Source organism: Canis lupus, chromosome X (genome assembly GCF_048164855.1).
Source record: "Canis lupus baileyi chromosome X, mCanLup2.hap1, whole genome shotgun sequence".
Taxonomy (NCBI): domain Eukaryota; kingdom Metazoa; phylum Chordata; class Mammalia; order Carnivora; family Canidae; genus Canis; species Canis lupus.
In genome coordinates, this window is record NC_132876.1 from 31,155,613 (window position 1) to 31,176,873 (window position 21,261).

At 39.3% G+C, this 21,261-nt stretch overlaps 1 protein-coding gene and 1 pseudogene across 1 annotated transcript; both read left to right on the forward strand.

The window, feature by feature from the left end:
• Positions 1-3,863: 3,863 nt before the first annotated feature.
• LOC140628726 (lipid transferase CIDEB) lies at positions 3,864-5,027 on the forward strand. The gene has a single exon (XM_072818217.1). The coding sequence runs from the start codon at positions 3,916-3,918 to the stop codon at positions 4,579-4,581; it is 666 nt and encodes a 221-aa protein (XP_072674318.1). The 5' UTR covers positions 3,864-3,915; the 3' UTR covers positions 4,582-5,027.
• Positions 5,028-10,154: 5,127 nt separating this feature from the next.
• Positions 10,155-19,905, forward strand: LOC140628433 (small ribosomal subunit protein uS7m pseudogene; annotated as a pseudogene).
• The last annotated feature ends 1,356 nt before the right edge of the window (positions 19,906-21,261 follow it).

Genomic DNA, 21,261 nt, shown 5'->3' on the forward strand with positions numbered 1-21,261 from the left:
CTTTTATATTTAGTGCGAAGCTGCAAAAATTTCCTCCCACAGATTCTTTTAGAAATGTTACAGTTTTAGTTATTTTATGTTTAGTTCCATAATCAATTTAAAGTAGGTTTTGTGTGTGATATGAGGTAATGGCCAACATTCTTTCTTTTTTTTTCCATATGGTTATCCAGTTGTTCTGATACCATTTACTGCAATAACTATCCTTTCTTCAGTTAATTACCTTGGCAAAGGTAATTTTGATAACTACCTTATCAAAAATTGATTGAACATGGGGCACATGGCTGGCTCAATTGGTAGAGCATATGACTCTGGATCCTAGGGTTGTGAGTTCAAGCCCCACACTGAGTGCAGAGCTTACTTAAAAAAGAGAAAAAAAATTATTGAAAAAATATATGTAGGTCTATTTCTGGACTCTATTCTGTTCCATTTCACTAAGTCAAAGTATACTTATGGACAAGGGATATTGCCAGTGGCTTGCTGGTGACATTCACCACTAGGCACTTTGGAGGCATGGGTATAAACAACAAAAACCATGTTGATTTGTAGCATATGCTGATGGCCAGCACATACATTTTCCAACCATGGTCAATTTCAAAGTACCCTGCACTGTAAATTCCAGCTGCCTCAGACTCCTCAAACTATAGTCTTTAGCTCCTCAACTCAGTGAGACTTCCATGTTTTGCTTGGGTACCCTCTCCGTGTGCTGAGGTTAGGAAAGTGCCTCTAGACAGAAAGCTGAGATGATCATCAAGATTACTTTGTTTCCCTTCTGTCAAAGATCACAGACCTGTATTGCTTCTAGTCCAAAGTCTGAAGAATTGTCATTTCATATATTTTGTACAATTTTCTAGTTGTCTATAGGAAGGAGTCTGTATCAGTTATTCCATCATGGTCAGAAATACTTCCCAATCAGCTTTAAATGCTTCACTGTTAAATATGAATAGTCATGAACCACCATATATTTGAGGACAGCCTCTAATGAAACACAGATCAAAATAAACAAAAGGAGGCACCTTGTAAGGGGACACCTGGGTGTCACATCTTGGTTTTGGCTCAGGTTGTGATCTCAGGGTAATGAGATCAAGCCCCATATCGGGCTCCACCCTCAGTGGGGAGTCTGCTTGAGAGTCTCATCCCTTCTCCCTCTGCTCCTCCTACTCGTGTTCACTCCCTAAATAAATTAAAAAATAAATAAATAAATAAATCTTTTGTAAAGAAGAACTTTGTAAGAAGCAGATAATACAAAAAGAAGGAAAAGTTTTTTAGAACTACAATATTTTTAGAGACTTAAGATATTGCATCTATAAAACAAGAAAAAGGATGCTGTAATAAAAGGAAAATTCAGACAATAAGTTTTAGAAGTAAATATATATATAAATATGTGTATGTAAATATGTTCATGTGTGTATGTGTACGTATATATGACATAAAAAGTATAGGCTGATAGAAAGTTGAAAATTTTTCCTAAAAAGTAGAACAAATGGACAAAGAGACAGTAGGAGAGAAATAATAAAATATGGACCAGTACAAGACATTAAATTAGAGGATCCCTGAGTGGCTCAGCAGTTTGGCACCTGCCTTTAGCTCAGGGTGTGATCCTGGAGTCCCGGGATCTAGTCCCATGTCAGGCTCCCTGCATGGAGCCTGCTTCTTCCTCTGCCTGTGTCTCTGCCTCTCTCCCTCTGTCTCTCATGAATAAATAAATAAAATCTTTTTAAAAAAGACATTATAGTACTTTCAAGGAAGATAGGAAATAAAAAGGATATTAAATCAAGAAAATTTCTACACTTAAGGGTCTTCATGGATTTATTTTTTTTAAAGAGTTTATTTATTCATGAGAGAGACAGAGTGAGAGGTAGAGACACAGGCAGAGGGAGAAGCAGGCTCCATGCAGGGTGTCTGATGTGGGACTTGATTCTGGGTCTCCGGGATCACCCCCGAGTCAAAGGCAGACGCCCAACCGCTAAGCTACCCAGGCATCCCAGTCTTCATAGATTTACAAGACCCAGCACAATGATTAATACAACAAAGCACATCATCATGAAACTTTGGAATACCTAGAATGAAGAGAAGATTCTAAAACCTGTCAGATGGGATGCCTGGGTGGCTCAGTAATTGAGCGTGTCTGCCTTTGGCTCAGGTCATGATCCCGGGGTCATTGGATAGAGTCCTGCATCAGGCTCCCTTGCAGGGAGCCTGCTTCTCCCTCTGCCTATTTATCTGCCTCTGCCTCTTTCTCTGTGTGTCTCTCATGAATAAATAAATAAAATCTTTAAAAAAATTAAATAAAAAAATAAAACCTGTCAGAGAGTAAGATCATGAAATATACAATGGATTACAAAAGAGAATAACATGGAGCTTCTCAACAGCAACACTAGATGTAAAAGAAGACAAACACCTTCAAAATTCTAGGGAAAGTGATTTTTTTTTACCTCAAATGCCATAGCTCATATCAATCAAATATAAAGAAAGACCAAAGATATTTGAGACATGTAACATCTCAAAAAAAAAATAAAGGATGAGCTCCAGCAGAAAGGAGTAAACCAAGAAAGATGGCACTGTATAATCCAGAAAACAGACCCAGTACAGAAATCAAGTTGTTTTTTTATAATAGTGAGGGAAACTAGGATGACAGCTGTACAGCTAAACTAAAAAGCAAGCAACCAGTCCAGACTGAAACAGCATGATGGGGAACTTTAGGAGAGTGGTCCCCAAGGAAAAAAAAAAATAGAATTGACAAATTAACTCCTGTGCCTTCTTGAGTTTAAAATTCTACTTAGATTATGATAGTTATTTAGAAAACATGAGTCCATTTTCAATTCCAAAGAAAAATAGAATTTGTAAGAAACTGTCTTAGCTCATTCAAGATGCTATAAGAAAATACCACAGACTGGATAGCTTTTAAACCAGAAATTTATTTAACACATTTCTGGAGGCTAGAAGTCTAAGATCAGACTGCCAGCAAGGTCAGGTGAGAGTCTTCTGCATTGCAGATTCTCATTATAACCTCATATGACAAAAGGGATGAGGAAACCCTGTAAGATATTTTTTATGAGAACGCTAGCCCATTCATGAAGGGTCCACTCTCATGCTCTTATCACCTCCCAAAGGTTCCACCTCCAAATACCATCATTTTGGGGGGATTAAGATTTCAACATGAATTTTAGGGGGACACAGACATTCAGACCATGACAGAAAGAAAATCTTACTACATAGTTCAGTTGGCTGTCCACCATTTTTATATAGCTATAAATAGTAAATAATGATTTATCCATATATTGGGAGAATAGAAGGAAAAAATGTGTCAGTGAGGAGAGGGAGATTTTTGTAACAAAGTCTTCATAATCAATAGTATAAAATCAACAGATAATGCTAAAAGTTATAAAGTTTAAACACAATAAAACATGTTATTTTTAAAATATGAAGATAATAACAGAAGAAACAACTCAGTGGAACAGGAATCAAAAGTAATGAGGGCAGGTAGGAAGACTATTGTTTTTATATATGTGCCTAATAGCATAAGGTGACCTTTTAAACTGTGAGTACATGGGACGCCTGGGTGCCTAGTGGTTGAGCATCTGCCTTTGGCTCAGGGCGTGATCCCGGTCCCGGAGTCCCACATCTTGTTCCCTATGTGGAGCCTGCTTCTCTCTCTGCCTATGTCTCTTCCTCTCTCTCTCTGTACCTCTCATGAATAAATGAATAAAATCTTTTAAAAAATAAACTGTGAGTACACAATACTTTGGAAAAAATGTAAATTAGAAAAATAATATCTTCCTGGCACTATTTCTAATTTTGCCTTAAATGCAATACCTCAAAAATAGAAAGGTCAAAACATGATTAGAAGAAAGAAAGAGACCCAGCCTAGAACGCACCGCACCGGGAGAGGCAACTCCCCTGCTCCTTCCCTCCACCATGGAGTATCTCTCAGCCCTGAACCCCAGTGGCCTGCTCAGGTCAGTATCCAATATGAGCTCTGAGTTTGGCCGGAAAGTCTGGACTTCACCTCCACCACCCCAGCGACCCTTCCGAGTCTGTGATCACAAGCGGACTACCCGGAAAGGTCTGACAGCTGCCACCCGCCAGGAACTGCTGGACAAGGCAACAGAGGCCCTCCTGCTGAGTGGGATGTTAACATTGGTGCTGGAGGAGGATGGGACCGCTGTGGAGAGTGAGGACTTCTTCCAGCTTTTGGAGGATGACACGTGCCTGATGGTGCTGGAGTGTGGGCAGAGCTGGAGCCCCAGCAGGAGTGGGATGCTGTCATATGGCCTGGGCCGGGAGAAGCCCAAGCACAGCAAAGACATCGCCCGCATCACCTTCGACGTATACAAGCAAAACCCTCGAGACCTCTTTGGCAGCCTCAATGTCAAAGCCACATTCTACGGGCTCTACTCCATGAGTTGTGATTTTCAAGGACTTGGCCCAAAGAAAGTACTCAGGGAGCTCCTCCGCTGGACATCTGCACTGCTGCAAGGCCTAGGCCACATGCTGCTGGGAATTTCCTCCAGCCTTCGCCACCTAGTAGAAGGGGCCGAGCAGTGGCATTGGCAGCGGCAGGGTCGCCTCCATCCCTACTGAGAAGGGGCTCTGAGCTGCTCTCTGCCCCTAGACTTGTTCCAAGACACACTGTAAGGACTCTGACAGCATCAGCTTTGGAGATCTGAGGATAGTGCAGATGAGAGAACTCACCCAATTTCCCCATGGTCTTCTGACCCCACTGCAACAGGTCCCATCGGCATAAGGCCTTATACCTCTAGCCTATACCCTTTCCCGAAGAATACTGTCTCTTCCTAGCCATCTTTCCAGCTTCCCCCTTACCCTAAAAGGCCACAAACCCATCCCCAAGCATCTTGATTCCACTCTGACCATTGCTACATCTAGATTTCTTGCAATTCCTCCTGTCCCTAAGCTTCCCAGTGCACTGGATTCAGCCTTTGACTTCACCTTGAGATCTCAATTTCTTTATATCCTTCTCCCCAAAATAACAAAAACATTTCCAATAAAAATATAAAAATAAAAAAAAATAAAAAAAAAAAGAAGAAGGAAAGAGATGAGATTTAATATACCTAGACTGAATTATTACTCAGTTATCTACCCACAACATTCATGCCTTTTTAATTCCTTCCAATGCTAGATCTTCAATCCAGACTCACTGGGTTCTGACATCAACAAAGATATGAGTTCAAATCCTGTATTATGAAAAATCCAAATGTTCTTTTCCCAAAAAGAGAGGCTACTAATAAATTATAACTATTGTTTTTGACAAGGTAGGCCAAGGTCACTGAGCTCTGCTCATAGAATTACATATCTTTGTTAAGGGAAAATGAGTAATATTTGGTGGTTTCCTAATTAAATTCCCTTAATTTTATTTTTTAAGGTTTTTATTTTAATTTTAAAGATTTTATTTACTCATGAGAGACACAGACAGAGACATAGGCAGAGGGAGAAGCAGGCTCCATGCAGGAAGCCTGATGTGGGACTTGATCCTGGGTCTCCATCCTGGGACTCCATGATCACATCCTGAGCCAAAGGCAGATGCTCAACTGCTGAGCCACCCAGGTGTCTCAAGGTTTTCATTTTAATTCCAGTTGGTTAACATACAGTGTTATATTAGTTTCAGGTATACAATATAGTGATTCAGTACTTCCATACAACACCTGGTACTCATCACAAGTGTACTCCTTAATCCCCATCACCTAATTACCCATCCCCACACCTCCCTCCCCTCTGGTGGCCATCCATCTGCTCTCTATAATTGTCTGTTTCTTGATTTCTCTCTCTCTTTTTCTCTTTGGTTTCTTAAATTCCACATATGAGTGAAATCATACAGTATTTGTCTCTCTCTGACTTATTTTGCTTAGCACAATACTATCTAGCTCCATCCATATCATTGCAAATGGTAAGATTCCATTCTTTTTTATGGCTGAATAATATTCCATTATATATATACCACTTCTTCTTTATCCATTCATCAGTCAGTGGACACTTGGGCTGCTCCAATATCTTGACTATTATAAATAATGCAGCTATAAACATAAGGGTGCATGTATCCCTTTGAATTAATGTTTCTGTGTCCTTTGGGTAAATACCCAATAGTGCAATTGCTTAAACATAGAGTAGTTTTAACTTTTTGAGGAACCTCCATACTGTTTTTCCACAGTGGCTGCACCAGATTGCATTCACCAACAGCGCACAAATGTTCCTTTTTCTCCATATCCGTGCTAACACCTGTTGTTTCTTTTTTTTTAATTTTTTTTCTTTTTTTTATTTTTATTTATTTATAATAGTCACAGAGAGAGAGAGAGGCAGAGACATAGGCAGAGGGAGAAGCAGGCTCCATGCACCGGGAGCCTGACATGGGATTCGATCCCGGGTCTCCAAGATCGCGCCCTGGGCCAAAGGCAGGCGCCAAACCGCTGCGCCACCCAGGGATCCCTAACACCTGTTGTTTCTTGTATTGTTGATTTTAGCCATTCGGAAAGGTATGAGGTCATATCTCATTGTAGTTTTGATTTGCATTGCCATGATGATAAGGGATGATGAACATCTTTTCATTTGTCTGTTGGTCATCTGGATGTTTCATTTAGAGAAATGTCTGTTCATGTTTTCTGCCCATTTGTTAATTGGATTATTTGTTTTTTGGGTGTTGAGTTGTATCAGTTCTTTATATATTTTGGATACAAACCCTTTATCAGATGTGTCATTTGCAAATATCTTCTCCTATTCCGTAGGCTGCCTTTTCATTTTGTTGATTGTTTCCTTCACTGTGCAGAAGTTATTTATCGGACGTAGTTCCAATAATTTATTTTTGCTTCTGTTTGCCTTGCCTCAGGAGACATATCTAGAAAAAAGTTGCTATGGCTGATGTCAAAGAGGTTACTGCCTGTGTTTTCTTCCAGGATTTCTATGGTTTCAGGTCTCACACTTAGGTCTTTAATCCATTTTGAATTTATTTTTGTATATAGAGTAAGAAAGTGGTCCAGTTTCTTTCTCTTGCATGTTGTCATCCTATTTCCCAAACACCACTTGTTGAAGAGACTGTCCTTTACCAATTGGATATTTTTTCCTGCTTTGTCAAAGATTAATTGGCCTTGGAGTTGCAGGCTTAGTTCTGGGTTTCACTCACAGTAAATTACAGGCCTAGACTCTTACATGCTGTCTGTTTCCATATTTGGGGATAACCTAGCCTGCCTGTTGCACTGTGTTGACTCTGCATGTGAGTGTGTGCCTGCCTCACCCCAGATACACCAGAGTCTACTTGCACGCGTCAGTCTTTCCAAGTCAACCCCTTCTTTTTTTTAAGATTTTATTTATTTATTCATGAGAGACACAGAGAGAGAGAGGCAGAGACATAGGTAGAGGGAGAAGCAGGCTCCCTGCGGGGAACCTGATGCAGGACTCGATCCCAGGACTCCAGGATCACGACCTTCACCAAAGGCAAACGCTCAACCACTAAGCCTGCCAGGCGTCCCAAGTCAACCCCTTCTTTTTTTTTTTTTTTTTTTTTTTTTCCAAGTCAACCCCTTCTTGTTTTAAGATGTGACACTAGTTCTGAGCTCTGGGGCCTCACTGAGTCTGGCCACCAACCTTTCAAGCTCTTAAACACAGTAAAGCTCTGAATGGGGTTCAGAACAAGACTCTCCAAAATGTGCTACTTTATGGCACTATTTGTGAGCTGAAGGTAATCAAGACCCAGAAGACCCAAGAAAAATTTTTGCTTCTCCCCAAACTACCTAAATGAATTTAGATAAGGGGACTGGTTCAGGAAGAGAGCTTATTTCTAAGAGATAACTTTTGTATCTGAATGACCTATTGGTAGGACAGGACAAACATCTAATTACCAAATAATCTGCTCTTCTTATCAACCTGTGAATCATCCTCCTCCTCTTTGAAGCCCCAGGCCCCTGTCCCATTCCTTAGCTCAAGATGGCACATAAGCCTCAATTACGCAGCTTGTCCTTGGGTCTCACTGTCTTCCTGGGGTCCTCATACATAAATAAGTAAATTTGTTTTTCTCTTGTTAAACTGCTCTATGTTAATTTTCTCAAATATTTATTTATTTATGAGAGAGAGTGAGCATGATCAGGGGGAGGGGCAAAGGGAGAGGGAGAGAGAGAATCTCAAGCAGACTCCTTTTTGAGCACAGAGCCCAGCACAGGGTCCAGTCTCATGACCCCAAAATTATGACCTGAGCCAAAACCAAGAGTTGGATGCTTAACCAACTGAGACACTGAGGTGCCTTGCCCCAAAATTGCCCTATGTTAATTTGATTTTTATATTAGTGAAAAATCCAAGAAGGATAGAGGAAAAAATCTTCTTCCCCAACAGCTCCACAGATTTTTTTCGACTCTTTTTTATACATGAATTCACTACAGAAAAGCTACATTTAACTTGGCTTTCTTTCAAGGAATATAGTTACTGGATTCAGTTTAGCCAAGTATCATAGCAAAAATATTCTAACTTGGATTATTACGGTGTTTGTACTTCCATTGCAGTGGTTTTCAGATTTTAGTATGTATAAGAATATCCAGAGGGGTCGCTAAACTGCATTTTCTTAGGTCTAATCCCCTTCCCAAAAGATTTTAAGTCAGTGGGTCTAGGATGGAGTCCAGAAATCTGTAGTATATATAAGCACACAGGTCATTCTGATGTCAGAGGTGCTGTGGTCCACACTTTGAAATACTATACTTACTAGTTTTCAATAAAGCCTTCATGGATCCACTCACATAATAGGAACACAAATTCTCCTTTCAGTGCTTTGAAGAATATGCATCTAGAAGTCTGTTTTTCTCCTCTGATGGCATTAAATGCAAAAAAGAAGGAAATCAAGAGCTAAACCGTTGGTACTGTCCCTTTAAAGATCATCATTATTCTGAAAATGAAATGTTTGCTTCCTTCCTTCACAAAGAAAAAGTTCTGCTTGCCGTGGGAGTAAAAGGTGTTATGATTGCAAAATTTTTGTTCACCAGACAAATTCCAGTCCTTTCATATGGCTTTAGACAATGCTCTCTCTTAACTGTTTGTACAGCACTTCAAAATCCTGAGGAGGTGGTTGCAGTGTGGGCTAATGCCAGTGTTATTTAGAGAACATGCAAACAGAATCAAGACTTAGCGCTGCTCAAGGGGACAGAACAGTGGCCTCCCAAGCAATAGAGCCATTGAGTCATGCTCATCTCTCTTAAAAGGGTGGTAAGTGAATTACTTCGTGAGTTCAAAGACCAGAATCTGGCACAAACACTTCTTGGGATGCTCTCCCTACCCCTGGTCGTAGGCTCTTATAAGATCCAAGGTAATGAAAGAAATATGAGAATTCAGTTGCAGCTCTGACACTTTATTGACTATAAGACCTTGAGCAAATCATTTTACTGGTCTAAGCTTATATAATTATGATGACAATATTTACCTCACAGGATGGTTGTGAAAATTAAGTTTCATTTATGATAATATATAGCAGAGTACTTGGCAGTAAACTGCTGCAACATTCATTTTTTATTCCTTTCTCATAATTTGGTTTGAAGTCATTGCTATACCAATCCCTCAAGGGCAGTGAGCTTCTATAGCCACTGTTTAGCTCAGAGCAACACCCTTTCCAATGGACACTGTATGCCATTTAATAAGGCCGACTTTATGGGCTGGCAGTTAGGAAGAGTTGCATTGTAATCATCAGTTACCAGTATAGAATGACAGAGTAGCAAGCAAGTTATGGTTTTAATGCTGAGGATACTTTTCTTTTTCTTAAAAATTTTAACCCACCTATTTTCACATGTTTTAAATCATGTTCAAAAATTAGATAAAACAAAACTTGGATTTACTTAATAGATCAATTAAAGCAAAGGCTCTCAGTGGTACAAGGGAGGCCATGCAGTTTTTCTGAAAACCTAATAAATGATCAAATCCTTTCACCTCTGGAGAAAAATACACATACACACTAAATTATTCATTCAGATGATGGAGGTTTACAGACTCCCCACAGACCATCGACAAAACCCAGGCTAAGAAACCCTAATATGTGCACCATCACTCACTTACCATACTTTCCCTAGTAAAGTAGGAGCCTAAGCCCTTCCTAACCCTAAGAGCAACCTGGAAGGCTGTTAAAACCCCATAGAAGACTTGTGTGGGCTCCTTTAACAGACACTTAGGTTCTCACAATGACTACATGCAGCATATGTCTAGGCAATGATGGGGTTGCCATGGTGAGGTGATTAGGAACTCAGTTTTGTAGTTTAGCCAATATGTTTTCCAGCTTCTGTAAATCAGGCCAAATGGAACACAGGTTGGGGAGAAGAGTTCAAAGAAAATGAAGTTTTCTTGAAGGGTCTCATTCAAAGTTTAGGGGTCATTTTCTCCACATTGCTTGCAATATGACAAGTATACTGGAAAATGCTTCTACTCCATTGTCAAGAACTGCTCCCTACCTTCCTAGTTCTGCTTTTTTGCTAATGGGGATTTCAGAATAGCAACCTGTCCACGCTCTGATTCTCAGATATCAAGAGTCAAACAGTGAGAGATCTGTTTTCCAGGTGACAAACGCTGGGGGAGGCAAAGATAAAATAGGCTGCATACAGCAAATAACAAGAATCAGACATCAGACAAAAAGCAAGTGGTAAACTATGTTCAATTAACTTCTATTATTACATATTTTTTAAACTTTCAGTGTAGGCATGGCATGGTTATTCTTAACCCATCTCCCTCCTACAGAGAGCTATGTTTTAAGGGTCGGAACACAGTATCATTCAGATATAAAGATAACAATCCTGGCCTTCCCCAAGAAAATGTGAATGCAGAGTTTCTCCTCCTTAAGAATCATTCCTAGTCCTTCAACCCTTGTGATTAAAGATATGCTTTTGAGGTATGCCTGGCTGGCTCAGTCAGTAAAATATGCAACTCTTGATCTTGGGGTTGTAAGTTCAAGCCCCGCGTTGGGTATGGAGATTACTTTAAAAAAATAAAATCTTAAAAAAAATGTTTTTGAGAGAATGCTGGTCAAGTCAAGTCAGGAGTGCAAGCTGTGGCTGAAGAACAAGACATATGTAGTTCTAGGCGGGGATGATATACAAAGAGAACATTAAGGTCAATGGTAGCTCTGAAAAGAAAATTAGCTTGAGTGATTTTGCATGATTTTCAAAATGATTCTGAAATTAATTCGTAAAGAATACATTGAAATGTGACGGAAAAAGGAGAAATTGAAAGAGAACCTTAGAACTGCAAAAATAGGATTCATCTTGTTATAATATTCAGCCAACACAGGAAAGCACCTCTTAACTTAATGTCTTCAGAAATGAGAACCACTGAGATATACAAACAACAGTTATGCCACCTATTCATGGGACTTAAAGGATGAATACAAATATATCCACCAATAGGGAAAATAGGCTTTGAACTTTTCAAGGGTTGGTCCTGCATTTTCTGTTCTACTCTGGCTATATTTCCTTCCTAAAAGACCCTATCTAGTCCCAGGCTTTAAACACCATCTATATACCAATTATTCTCAAATTTATTTCTCCAGCCCTGACTTCCTCCAGATTTATATACTCAACTGTCTACTTCATTGCAATTCTCAGGGTAACCAATAAAAAATAACTAAAATAGGGATCCCTGGGTGGCGCAGCGGTTTAGCGCCTGCCTTTGGCCCAGGGCGCGATCCTGGAGACCCGGGATCGAATCCCACGTCGGGCTCCCGGTGCATGGAGCCTGCTTCTCCCTCTGCCTGTGTCTCTGCCTCTCTCTCTCTCTCTGTGTGACTATCATAAATAAATAAAAATTAAAAAAAAAAGAATAAAAAAAAATAACTAAAATATATAGAGAAAATAAAATGAGAAGGGAATCAAAATGGTACCCAAAAAACCCACAATAGGCAATACTGAAGAAAATGAGGAACAAAAATAATATAAGCAATATAGAAAATAGCAAAATGGCAAAATTAAGTCTTTCCTTTAAAAAAAATCTTAAAATACACATTTATTTATGTAGTTTTTCCTTTCTTTCTTTGTTATTGTTTTTTTTAAGATTTTATTTAATTATTCATGAGAGACAGAGAGAGACAGAGACATAGGCAGAGGGAGAAGCAGGCTCCCTGTGGGGCGCACAATGTGGGACTTGATCCCAGGACCCCGAGATCACAACCTGAGCCAAAGGCAGAGGCTCAACCACTGAGCACCCCTGGTGCCCAATTTTTATTTATTTTTTAGTATTAAGTTTTCCCTTATCAATACACAGATTAAATGTAAATCAGTTAAACTCACCTCTTAAAAGGCAGATTGGCAGTATGTATTTAAAAAATGATTCATCTATATCTTATCTACAACAGACTCACTTTAGAACTAAAGACAGAAATATGTTTAAAATAAAAGAATGGAAAAAATTTATTCCATGCAAAAAGTAAACAAAAGAGAGCTTGAGTGGCTATACTAATAGCAGACAAAATAGACTTTAAGTCAAAAGTTGTTATGAGACCAAAAAATGACATCATATATTGATAAAAGCTCAATTCATCCAGAAGATAAAATAATTACAGACATACACAAATAAAAGAGCCCCAAAAATACGTGAAACAATCATTGACAAAATTGAAGAGAAAAATAGGCAGTTCTATCAGTTCTATAATAATAGTTGGAGACTTCAATTCTCTACTTTCAATAATCAATAGACATCTAGACCAAAGTTCAATAGCGAAATAGAGGATTTAAGATTTTTTTATTTTATTTATTTATTTTTTAAGATTTTATTTATTTATTCATAGACACAGAGAGGGAGAGGCTGAGACACAGGGAGAGGGAGAAGCAGGCTCCATGCAGGGAGCCTGACATGGGACTGGATCCCGGGTCTCCAGGATCACACCCCAGGCTGCAGGCGGCGCCAAACCGCTGCGCCTCTAGGGCTGCCCGGAAATAGAGGATTTAAACAACAGTATAAACCAAAAATACACCTAACAAACATACAGAACACTTCACCTGTCAACAGAATACATATCCTTCTCAAGTGCACATGGAATATTCTTCAGGATAGACCATATTTTAGGCTGCAAGTCTCAATAAATTTAAAAAGATAGAAATTATACAAAATATCTTCTCTGACCAAAATGAAATGACTCTAGAAATCAAGAACAAGGAAAACTGGAAAATTCACAAATGTGTGGAAATTAACATACTCTTAACGAATGGGTAAAAGAAAGCAAATTACAAGGGAACTCAGAAAATACTTTGATACAAATAAAAATGAAAACACAGCATACCAAAACTTACAGGAGGCAGTGAAAGCAGTGCTCAGAAAAAAATGCATACCCCTAAATGCTACATTAAAACAAGAACTATTTCTCATGGGATCCCTGGGTGGCGCAGCGGTTTGGCGCCTGCCTTTGGCCCAGGGCGCGATCCTGGAGGCCCGGGATCGAATCCCACGTCGGGCTCCCGGTGCATGGAGCCTGCTTCTCCCTCTGCCTGTGTCTCTGCCTCTCTCTCTCTCTCTCTCTGTGACTATCATGAATAAATAAATAAAATCTTTAAAAAAAAAAAAAAAAAAAAAAAAAGAACTATTTCTCAAAGTAATAACCCAACTTTATGCCTTAAGGAATTAGAAAAAAGAAAAGTAAACTAAACTCAAAGCTAGCAGAAGAAATAATGAAAAGCAGAGATCAGTGAAATACAGAATAGAAAATCAAAGAGTCATAAAACAAAAAGTTGGTTTATTTAAAAGATCATCAAAAGTGACAAAGCTTTACCTAGACTGAGAAAAAAATCTAAATAATGAAAATCAGAAATAATGATTTTTTTTTAGAAATACTGATTTCTGAGGCAATATTATTCCAAACTTCAGAGAAATTTAAAAAATTATAAATGAATATTTTGAATAATTTTACACCAGTAAATCACCAAACTACTAAATTTAATTTTTTTTTTATTTTTATTTATTTATGATAGTCACAGAGAGAGAGAGGAGGCAGAGACACAGGCAGAGGGAGAAGCAGGCTCCATGCACCGGGAGCCTGATGTGGGATTCGATCCCGGGTCTCCAGGATCGCGCCCTGGGCCAAAGGCAGGTGCCAAACCGCTGCGCCACCCAGGGATCCCAACCAAACTACTAAATTGACTTAAGATGAAATAGAAAATCTATGGAGCAACTGGGTGGCTCAGTCAGTTAAGTGTTGGACTCTTGATTTTGGCTCAGATCATGACCTGATCTCAGGGTCATGAGATGGAGCTGGTGTCAGGGTTCTGAGCTCACTGGGGAGTCCACTTGAGATTCTTTCTCTCCCTTTCTCTTTGCCCCCCTCCTTGCATGCTTGCACTCTCTCTCTCTCTCTCAAATAAATAAGCAAATAAATATTTTTAGTATATGTGCTGCCGAAGCGAGCACAATAAGCAAATAAATAAATAAAATTTAAAAAATAGATAAAATAGAAAATCTGAACATACCTGTGATAAGTAAGAAGATCAAACCAATAATCCAAAACCTCTCAACAAAAAAAGTCCAGGCTTCACTAGTAAATTCTACCAAACATTTAAAGAAAAATTAACATTATCAGCATCCTCTTTTCTCAAGTATTATTGATCTCTCAGGTGTAAGAATATACAAAGTTCCTTCTTGTCATGCATTTCAGTTCCTAGAACCCTTTTCTCTCAAATCTTTTATTCTTTTTAAGATTTTATTTATTTACTCATGAGAGACACAGAGAGAGAGGCAGGGACACAGGCAGAGGGAGAAGCAGGCTCCACGCAGGGAGCCCGACGTGGGATTCGATCCCGGGTCTCCAGGATCACACCCTGGGCCAAAGGCAGCACTAAATTGCTGAGCTACTGGGGCTTCCCCCATTTGTTTTTTTTAGAACCCTTTTCTGTCAAATCTTTATTTTTTTTTAATTTTTATTTATTTATGATAGTCACAGAGAGAGAGAGAGAGAGAGAGAGAGGCAGAGACACAGGCATAGGGAGAAGCAGGCTCCATGCACCAGGAGCCCGACGTGGGATTCGATCCTGGATCTCCAGGATCGCGCCCTGGGCCAAAGGCAGGTGCTAAATCGCTGTGCCACCCAGGGATCCCTCAAATCTTTAAACAATTGGCTTATTCTTATCCTCAGATCTCAGTTTGTTTCTCCTTCATGGAGGCCTTCCTAAATCATGCTAACAGGTTCTTTAATAAACAGCACACTGTAAAAAAAAATAATAAAAATAAAATAAAATAAAATAAACAGCACACTGTTTATTTCAGAACACTTACCCTGAAACTAACCTTCCTCATTTACTTGTTTGCCATTTAATCTTGTTTGTCTTCTCTCTAAATTGAAGTGCTATGAAGGCAGAAGCCTGGTTCATCTTATTCTCAGTTGTGTAGCCAGAGCCTAGCAAAATATCTGACACATAGTAGGCATTCAGTGAATTTTAGTGAATTAATAAGTAAAAGGAAACATTTTATACAACTCTTAGACATTAGGGGTGCCTGGCTGGCTCAGTTGGAAGAGCATGTGACTCTTGATCTCAGGGGAGGGGGTGTCATGAGTTCAATCCCCATATTGGATGTAGAGATTACTTAAATAATTTTTTTAAAACCCCTTAGATATTAATCAGTGACTAAAAGTTTGACATAAGAAATAACTAGGTTTCAACTTCATATTTAGCAAACTAAAATACATTTGTCTCTGATCTATTCCATTTCTCCCCCCTCCAACCTTTTAAAGATATCAATTATTAAATATTCCCCTAGAAATTTAAGGTGAAGAATGATTTTTTTCTCACTGTAGCTAAATATTATCTTGGCATTACTAAATATCCTTTGGCATTACTCTTCAGACAACCAAATATCATAGTCCCTTTAAGGAGGCTACTAAAAAAGGCCAAATTACTAATGCTTTATTTGGCCATAAACTTAAAATAATAAACAAAAGTCATTCTAGATACTATTAATAAGTAATAGTAAATATATCAGTATTCCCTAAAGGGAGATCCTGACTAGTAAGACACTGCCTGAGTGTTAAGCATATCAGCCTCAGACACAGAGTTTATTCTCAGCCTACATTCTCACAAGAGTCTCCGACCACGCTGAAATGAGAGGAGAAATGACAGCTTCATTTCAGCCACATTTTCTCTTTTTTAAAATATTTTATTTATTTATTCATGAGAGACACAGAGAGAGAAAGGCAGAGACATAGGCAGAGGGAGAAGCAGGCTCCATGCAGGGAGCCTTATGCAGGACTCAATCCCCGACTCCAGGATCACACCCTGAGCCAAAGGCAGATGCTCAAACTCTGAGCCACCCAGGTGTCCCTGAGCCACATTTTCAAAAGGCAATTTGCCTGATTTTTTTTTTTTTTTGAGAGAGAGAGCACAAGCAGGGGGTGAGGAGGGACAGAGGGAGAGAGAGAATCCCAAGCAGGCTCCATGCCTAGCGTAGAGCCTGGTGCAAGGCTTGATCTAGCGACCCTGAAATCATGACCCAAACTGAAATCAAGAGATGAACACTTAACCAACTGAGCCATCCAGTTACCCCTTGCCTGATTTTTTTTTTTTTTGTTAAAGATTTTATTTATCCATTTGACACAGAGAGAGAGAGCACAAGCAGGGGGAGCAGCAGGCAGAGAGAGAGGGAAAAGCAGGCTCCAGGTGAAGCAGGGAGCCTGATAACAGTGCTCGATCACAGGACCTCAGGATCATGACCTGAGCCAATGGCAGATGCTCAACCAGCTAAGCCACCCAAGTGCCCTGCCTGATTTTTTAAAATGCTGGTTTAGATTTCTAAAACTATTACCCACAATTGTCAAATGGCCAGAAATTCTGAACAAGTATCTTATAATCCTGTGAGTTCTCACAATAAAAATGACCCCAAAATTTAGTTGAGGCACTTGTACTACTATGAAGTCCCTAAACACTAAAAGATTACCCAGTTCCACACTTTACTTAGAGGTCAGAAAGGGAAAAAACAAATTAAATATTGTCAGCATTTAGGACCCATCACATAACTAGAAATACTCTCCCTAAAAATGTTCATCATTTTAGCTAACACGTATTGAATGCTTACAATGGACCAGGTTTTTCTAAGGGTTTATAATTTTTATTGCATATAAATCAACAATAATTCAAAAAGGCAAGTACTACCATGATGCTCACTTTACCACTGAAGAAACCAAGGCTCTGAAAGGTTAGATAACTTGCCAGAGGCTAACAAGTAGTTAACAGAAAAGCTAGCAGTAGAAGCCATGTAGTCTATTCCTTTGACAGTATTATCTAAAGGGGTTATACATTGAGGCACTGGTTGGCACAGTTGGTAGAGCATATGACTCTTGATCTTGGGGTTGTAAGTTCAAGCCCAAGGTAGGTGTAGAGTTTACTTAAATAAAAATAAACAAAATAAAGAGGATATGGATTCTACATCTTAATACATCAACATTCACTCAATAGACTCAGTTAATATGCACAACTCTAGTAGTCTTACCCTTACTTTTCTGTCCTTTTTCCAATTGAAAATCCTGAGCAACAGCAGTTAAGATGCTTATAGCAAAAGCTATCATTTCATGTTGAAAAAGAAGGGGAGAAAATTCTATGAACTATAAAAAAGTGATTGCATTTCCAGGATAGTAGCAAACCATATACCCCTAGGTTACCTTGTTGTGGTCATAAAGTCTGCCAGTTACAACACTATTTCTGTAACTTTTGTAGCCTTGGACTACAGTTTACTATTATTGACCTCAAAGCTAATCACTGTATCTATCTCCACTCTAACAAAAACCACTTTAGGATAAGTGCAAGAGCTAAGTCTTCATTTGGTGCAAGGATAACTCAGGCTTCCAATTTCTGTTTCTATTTCCACCTTGGTATAAGTGCCATATCTTTCAGCAGACATAATCATATAAGCCATTAATGGGTATCACCTCAGGAGGAGTCAGAGGATGAGATCCAACACAAAGCCTCTTCTGCAATCTCCCACCAGCATTAGAGAGCCCATTAATCCTAGGCAGTTCTGCTTTCCTTCAAAGAGATAAAGGAGCTCCTATTTCCAAGGAGATCAGGGATAGATGAGGTGAGAGGCAGCAATGACTTTTATAGTGACAAGAATATTTATTACCTAGTAATAAAAGTATTCTTGTGTTTTAATATAATTATTCTGATGCCATATCAAAATAGCTACATCAAAATAACTCCAGTTTCTAAAATGGCTATATCTAATTATTCCCTAGACTTCTGATTCTGTGATAAGATGGAGGAGGAAATGTACTTCTCCATATTCCTTTCACTAAGTATAATTACCAACCATAAACATTATATATAAAAACATAAGATGACTCTGAGAGGTGGAGAGAATAAAGACTAGGTAGGGACCTTGAGACTTATGGAATGGCATGATGTTAAATTCCCTTAGTTTTCCTTTTGCCTAATATATCCTGGATTGGATGCAGTAGAATCTTGTAACCAGGACACACCCATGAATGTAGACTAAAAGTGCTCCAAGTAAAACCTGTTGTCTCTAGCCAAAGGACCAGGATAAAGGCAGCCTGGTAAGACAGAAAACTTTTAGACAATAATCACCTTATTCTAGCCAAGTATCATGGGATAAAAATTGTGGTTACACACTACCCATGACAGAATAAGCCAGGTAGGAAACATAGACTTCTACCTTTACAAAGCTATAACTAGTCATCTCTTCCCCTATACTAGGTTGGTGACAAAAAAGGGCAGAGTAGACAGCCAGAATTTTCATTCTGACCAGTGGTAAAGAGGCCACCCGCCCTTCCATGGTGATGGTAGAGACCATGTCAGGAGCAGTAATGAGACACCCTTTCTCCTCTCAGCCAAGGTAATGTCAGCAGACTTGAAATTTTATCCCTGTCCAAAAATAAGGCTCTTACTCGTAGAATGTTAAAGGAGGCCTAGTAGGAAATATGCATTTCCATCCCTAATTGGCAGTAATGAGGCAACATACCATTTCTCACACTTGTGTGGTAACTGAGGAGTCCTATAAAAGTTTAATAAGATCCAGAGTCTCATAACATAATAGCCCCAATTACCGGGATACACAAATATAATCATTTATCATACTAAGAATCAGGAAAATCTGAATGAGGAAAAGAAAACCATCAGATTAAAACAAGAAGACACAAAGAATAGAATTATGTGACAAGGATGACAGTCATCATAGTGTTTCAATGAAAAATTGTGTAGAAGGTTGACAAAAATGAAAAGTTAGAAAGTCCCAAAGTTCCCATCAAATATAGTGTCCCAGTAAAAGAAAAAAAATAGAAGACATAAAGAAAAATCAAATTTCAGAACTGGAAATATAATTACCAAAATGAAAAATTGCTAGAAGGAGCCAACAGCAGAACAGTGTTGATAGGGAAAAGAATGGGTGGATATAAAGATAGGATAGTAGAAATTACCCATTCTGAGAAATATGAGCAGGAACTCAGGAAGACAGCTTATCAAACCTGCCACAGTGACAAAAACAAACTCTGTTTGAAGACCCAGTGTCAGTAAATTCACCAACATGATGATGAAAGAAGGAAACAAAGTACTAGCCAAATCCCTAATGATGCAGACTCTAGAAGCTGTGAAAAAGGAGTTTGAGAAGTACCATGCTGCTTCTGCATAGGAATAGGCAACCATCCAATGCAACCCCTACACCATCTTCCACCAAGCACTGAAAAACTATGAGCCTGTGATTGGGCTGGTACCCATCTTCAGAGATGGCCATTTCTACCAAGTCCCTGTGCCACTAACTGATCAGCATCATTGCTTCCTGGTCATGAAGCAGATGATTACTGAGTTCAGAGAGAAGAAACACTGGTGGATGCTTATGCCAGAGAAGTTGTCAAATAAGCTGCTGGAGGCTTTTCACAGACAGGGCCCTGTGAGCAAGAAGAAGCTTGACATGCACAAAATGGCCAAGGCCAACCATTCCCTGGCTCACTACTGCTAGTGATAGATGGAGGGTACAGGTTCAAGGAAGAGCCCAGGGCCCTCTGCTGCAAGAAACAACAAGACCCACTAACATGGTGAAAAACACTTATGTGTTAAGGATATAGCTCCTTTTTAAAGGCAGGCCTCGGGATCCCTGGGTGGTGCAGTGGTTTGGCGCCTGCCTTTGGCTCAGGGCGTGATCCTGGAGACTCCGGATCAAATCCCACGTCGGGCTCCCGGTGCATGGAGCCTGCTTCTCCCTCTGCCTGTGTCTCTGCCTCTCTCTCTCTCTGTGTGACTATCATAAATAAAAGTTAAAAAAAAAAAAAAAGGCAGGCCTCATAAGAATGGAGTAAAATATTTATTGCTTGTAAGTCCTTTCTTTAGGGGCTAGAACTTGCTCTTCCTGCCACATATCCTTACAAAGAGGGAACATATAATTTTGTATTTCCCCTAGGAAACTTATGGGGCATCCAGCCACTCTTCCCTCAATTCAGGATAGAATTTAGGATAATACTCAAGGAAGTAGGGTTGTTTTTATTTTTGTTTTTGTTTTTAAGATTTATTTATTTATTTATTTGAGAGAGAGAGAGAGAGAGTATGGGGGGAGGAGCAGAGAGAGAGGGGATAGAGAATCCCAAGCAGACTCTACACTGAGTGCAAGCCTGATGCAGGGCTCCAGCCCCTGAGATCATGAATTTATCTGAAACCAAGAGTCTGATGCTCAACTGACTATACCACCCAGGCACCCCAAGAAGCAGTTTTAATATTAGAAAAGGCTTATTAGAAAATTCTCACCCTGGACTGGTATGGCATGTGATGTGGTTCTGACATTTACTAAAACCAACTGAGAATTTAATTTTTTTTTAAGATTTTATTTATTTATTCATGAGAGACACACAGAGAGAGGGAGAGACATAGGCAGAGGGAGAGGCAAGCTCCTCACAGGGAGCCTGATGTGGGACTCTATCCCCGGACTCTGGGATCATGACCTGAGCCAAAGGCAGACATTCAACCACTGAGCCACCCAGGCACTCCACAACTGGAAAAATTTTTTTTAAAGTAAAAAGAAATAACCAATTCTAAACAACAGAAAAAAATAGATGGGAAAAAAATATTTAGGGATCTATGGTTCTATAACAAAAGATCTAACATTCATACCATCAGATTCCTATAAAGTGGTAAGAAAGAGTGGCGCTAAAGTAGTATTAAAAGAAACAATGCCTGAGGAGTACTTGGATGGCTCAACTGGTAGAGTGTGTGACTCTTGATCTCAGGGCCCTGAATTCAAGCCACACCATTGAGTATAGAGGTTACTTTAAAACAAGCAAACAAATAAATAAACGAAAAGAAATAATGCCTCTCTCTGATGAAT

Bases quoted from the DNA above. Each gene is read 5' to 3' on its own strand.
- LOC140628726 (XM_072818217.1), top strand. From the start codon at position 3,916: ATGGAGTATCTCTCAGCCCTGAACCCCAGTGGCCTGCTCAGGTCAGTA.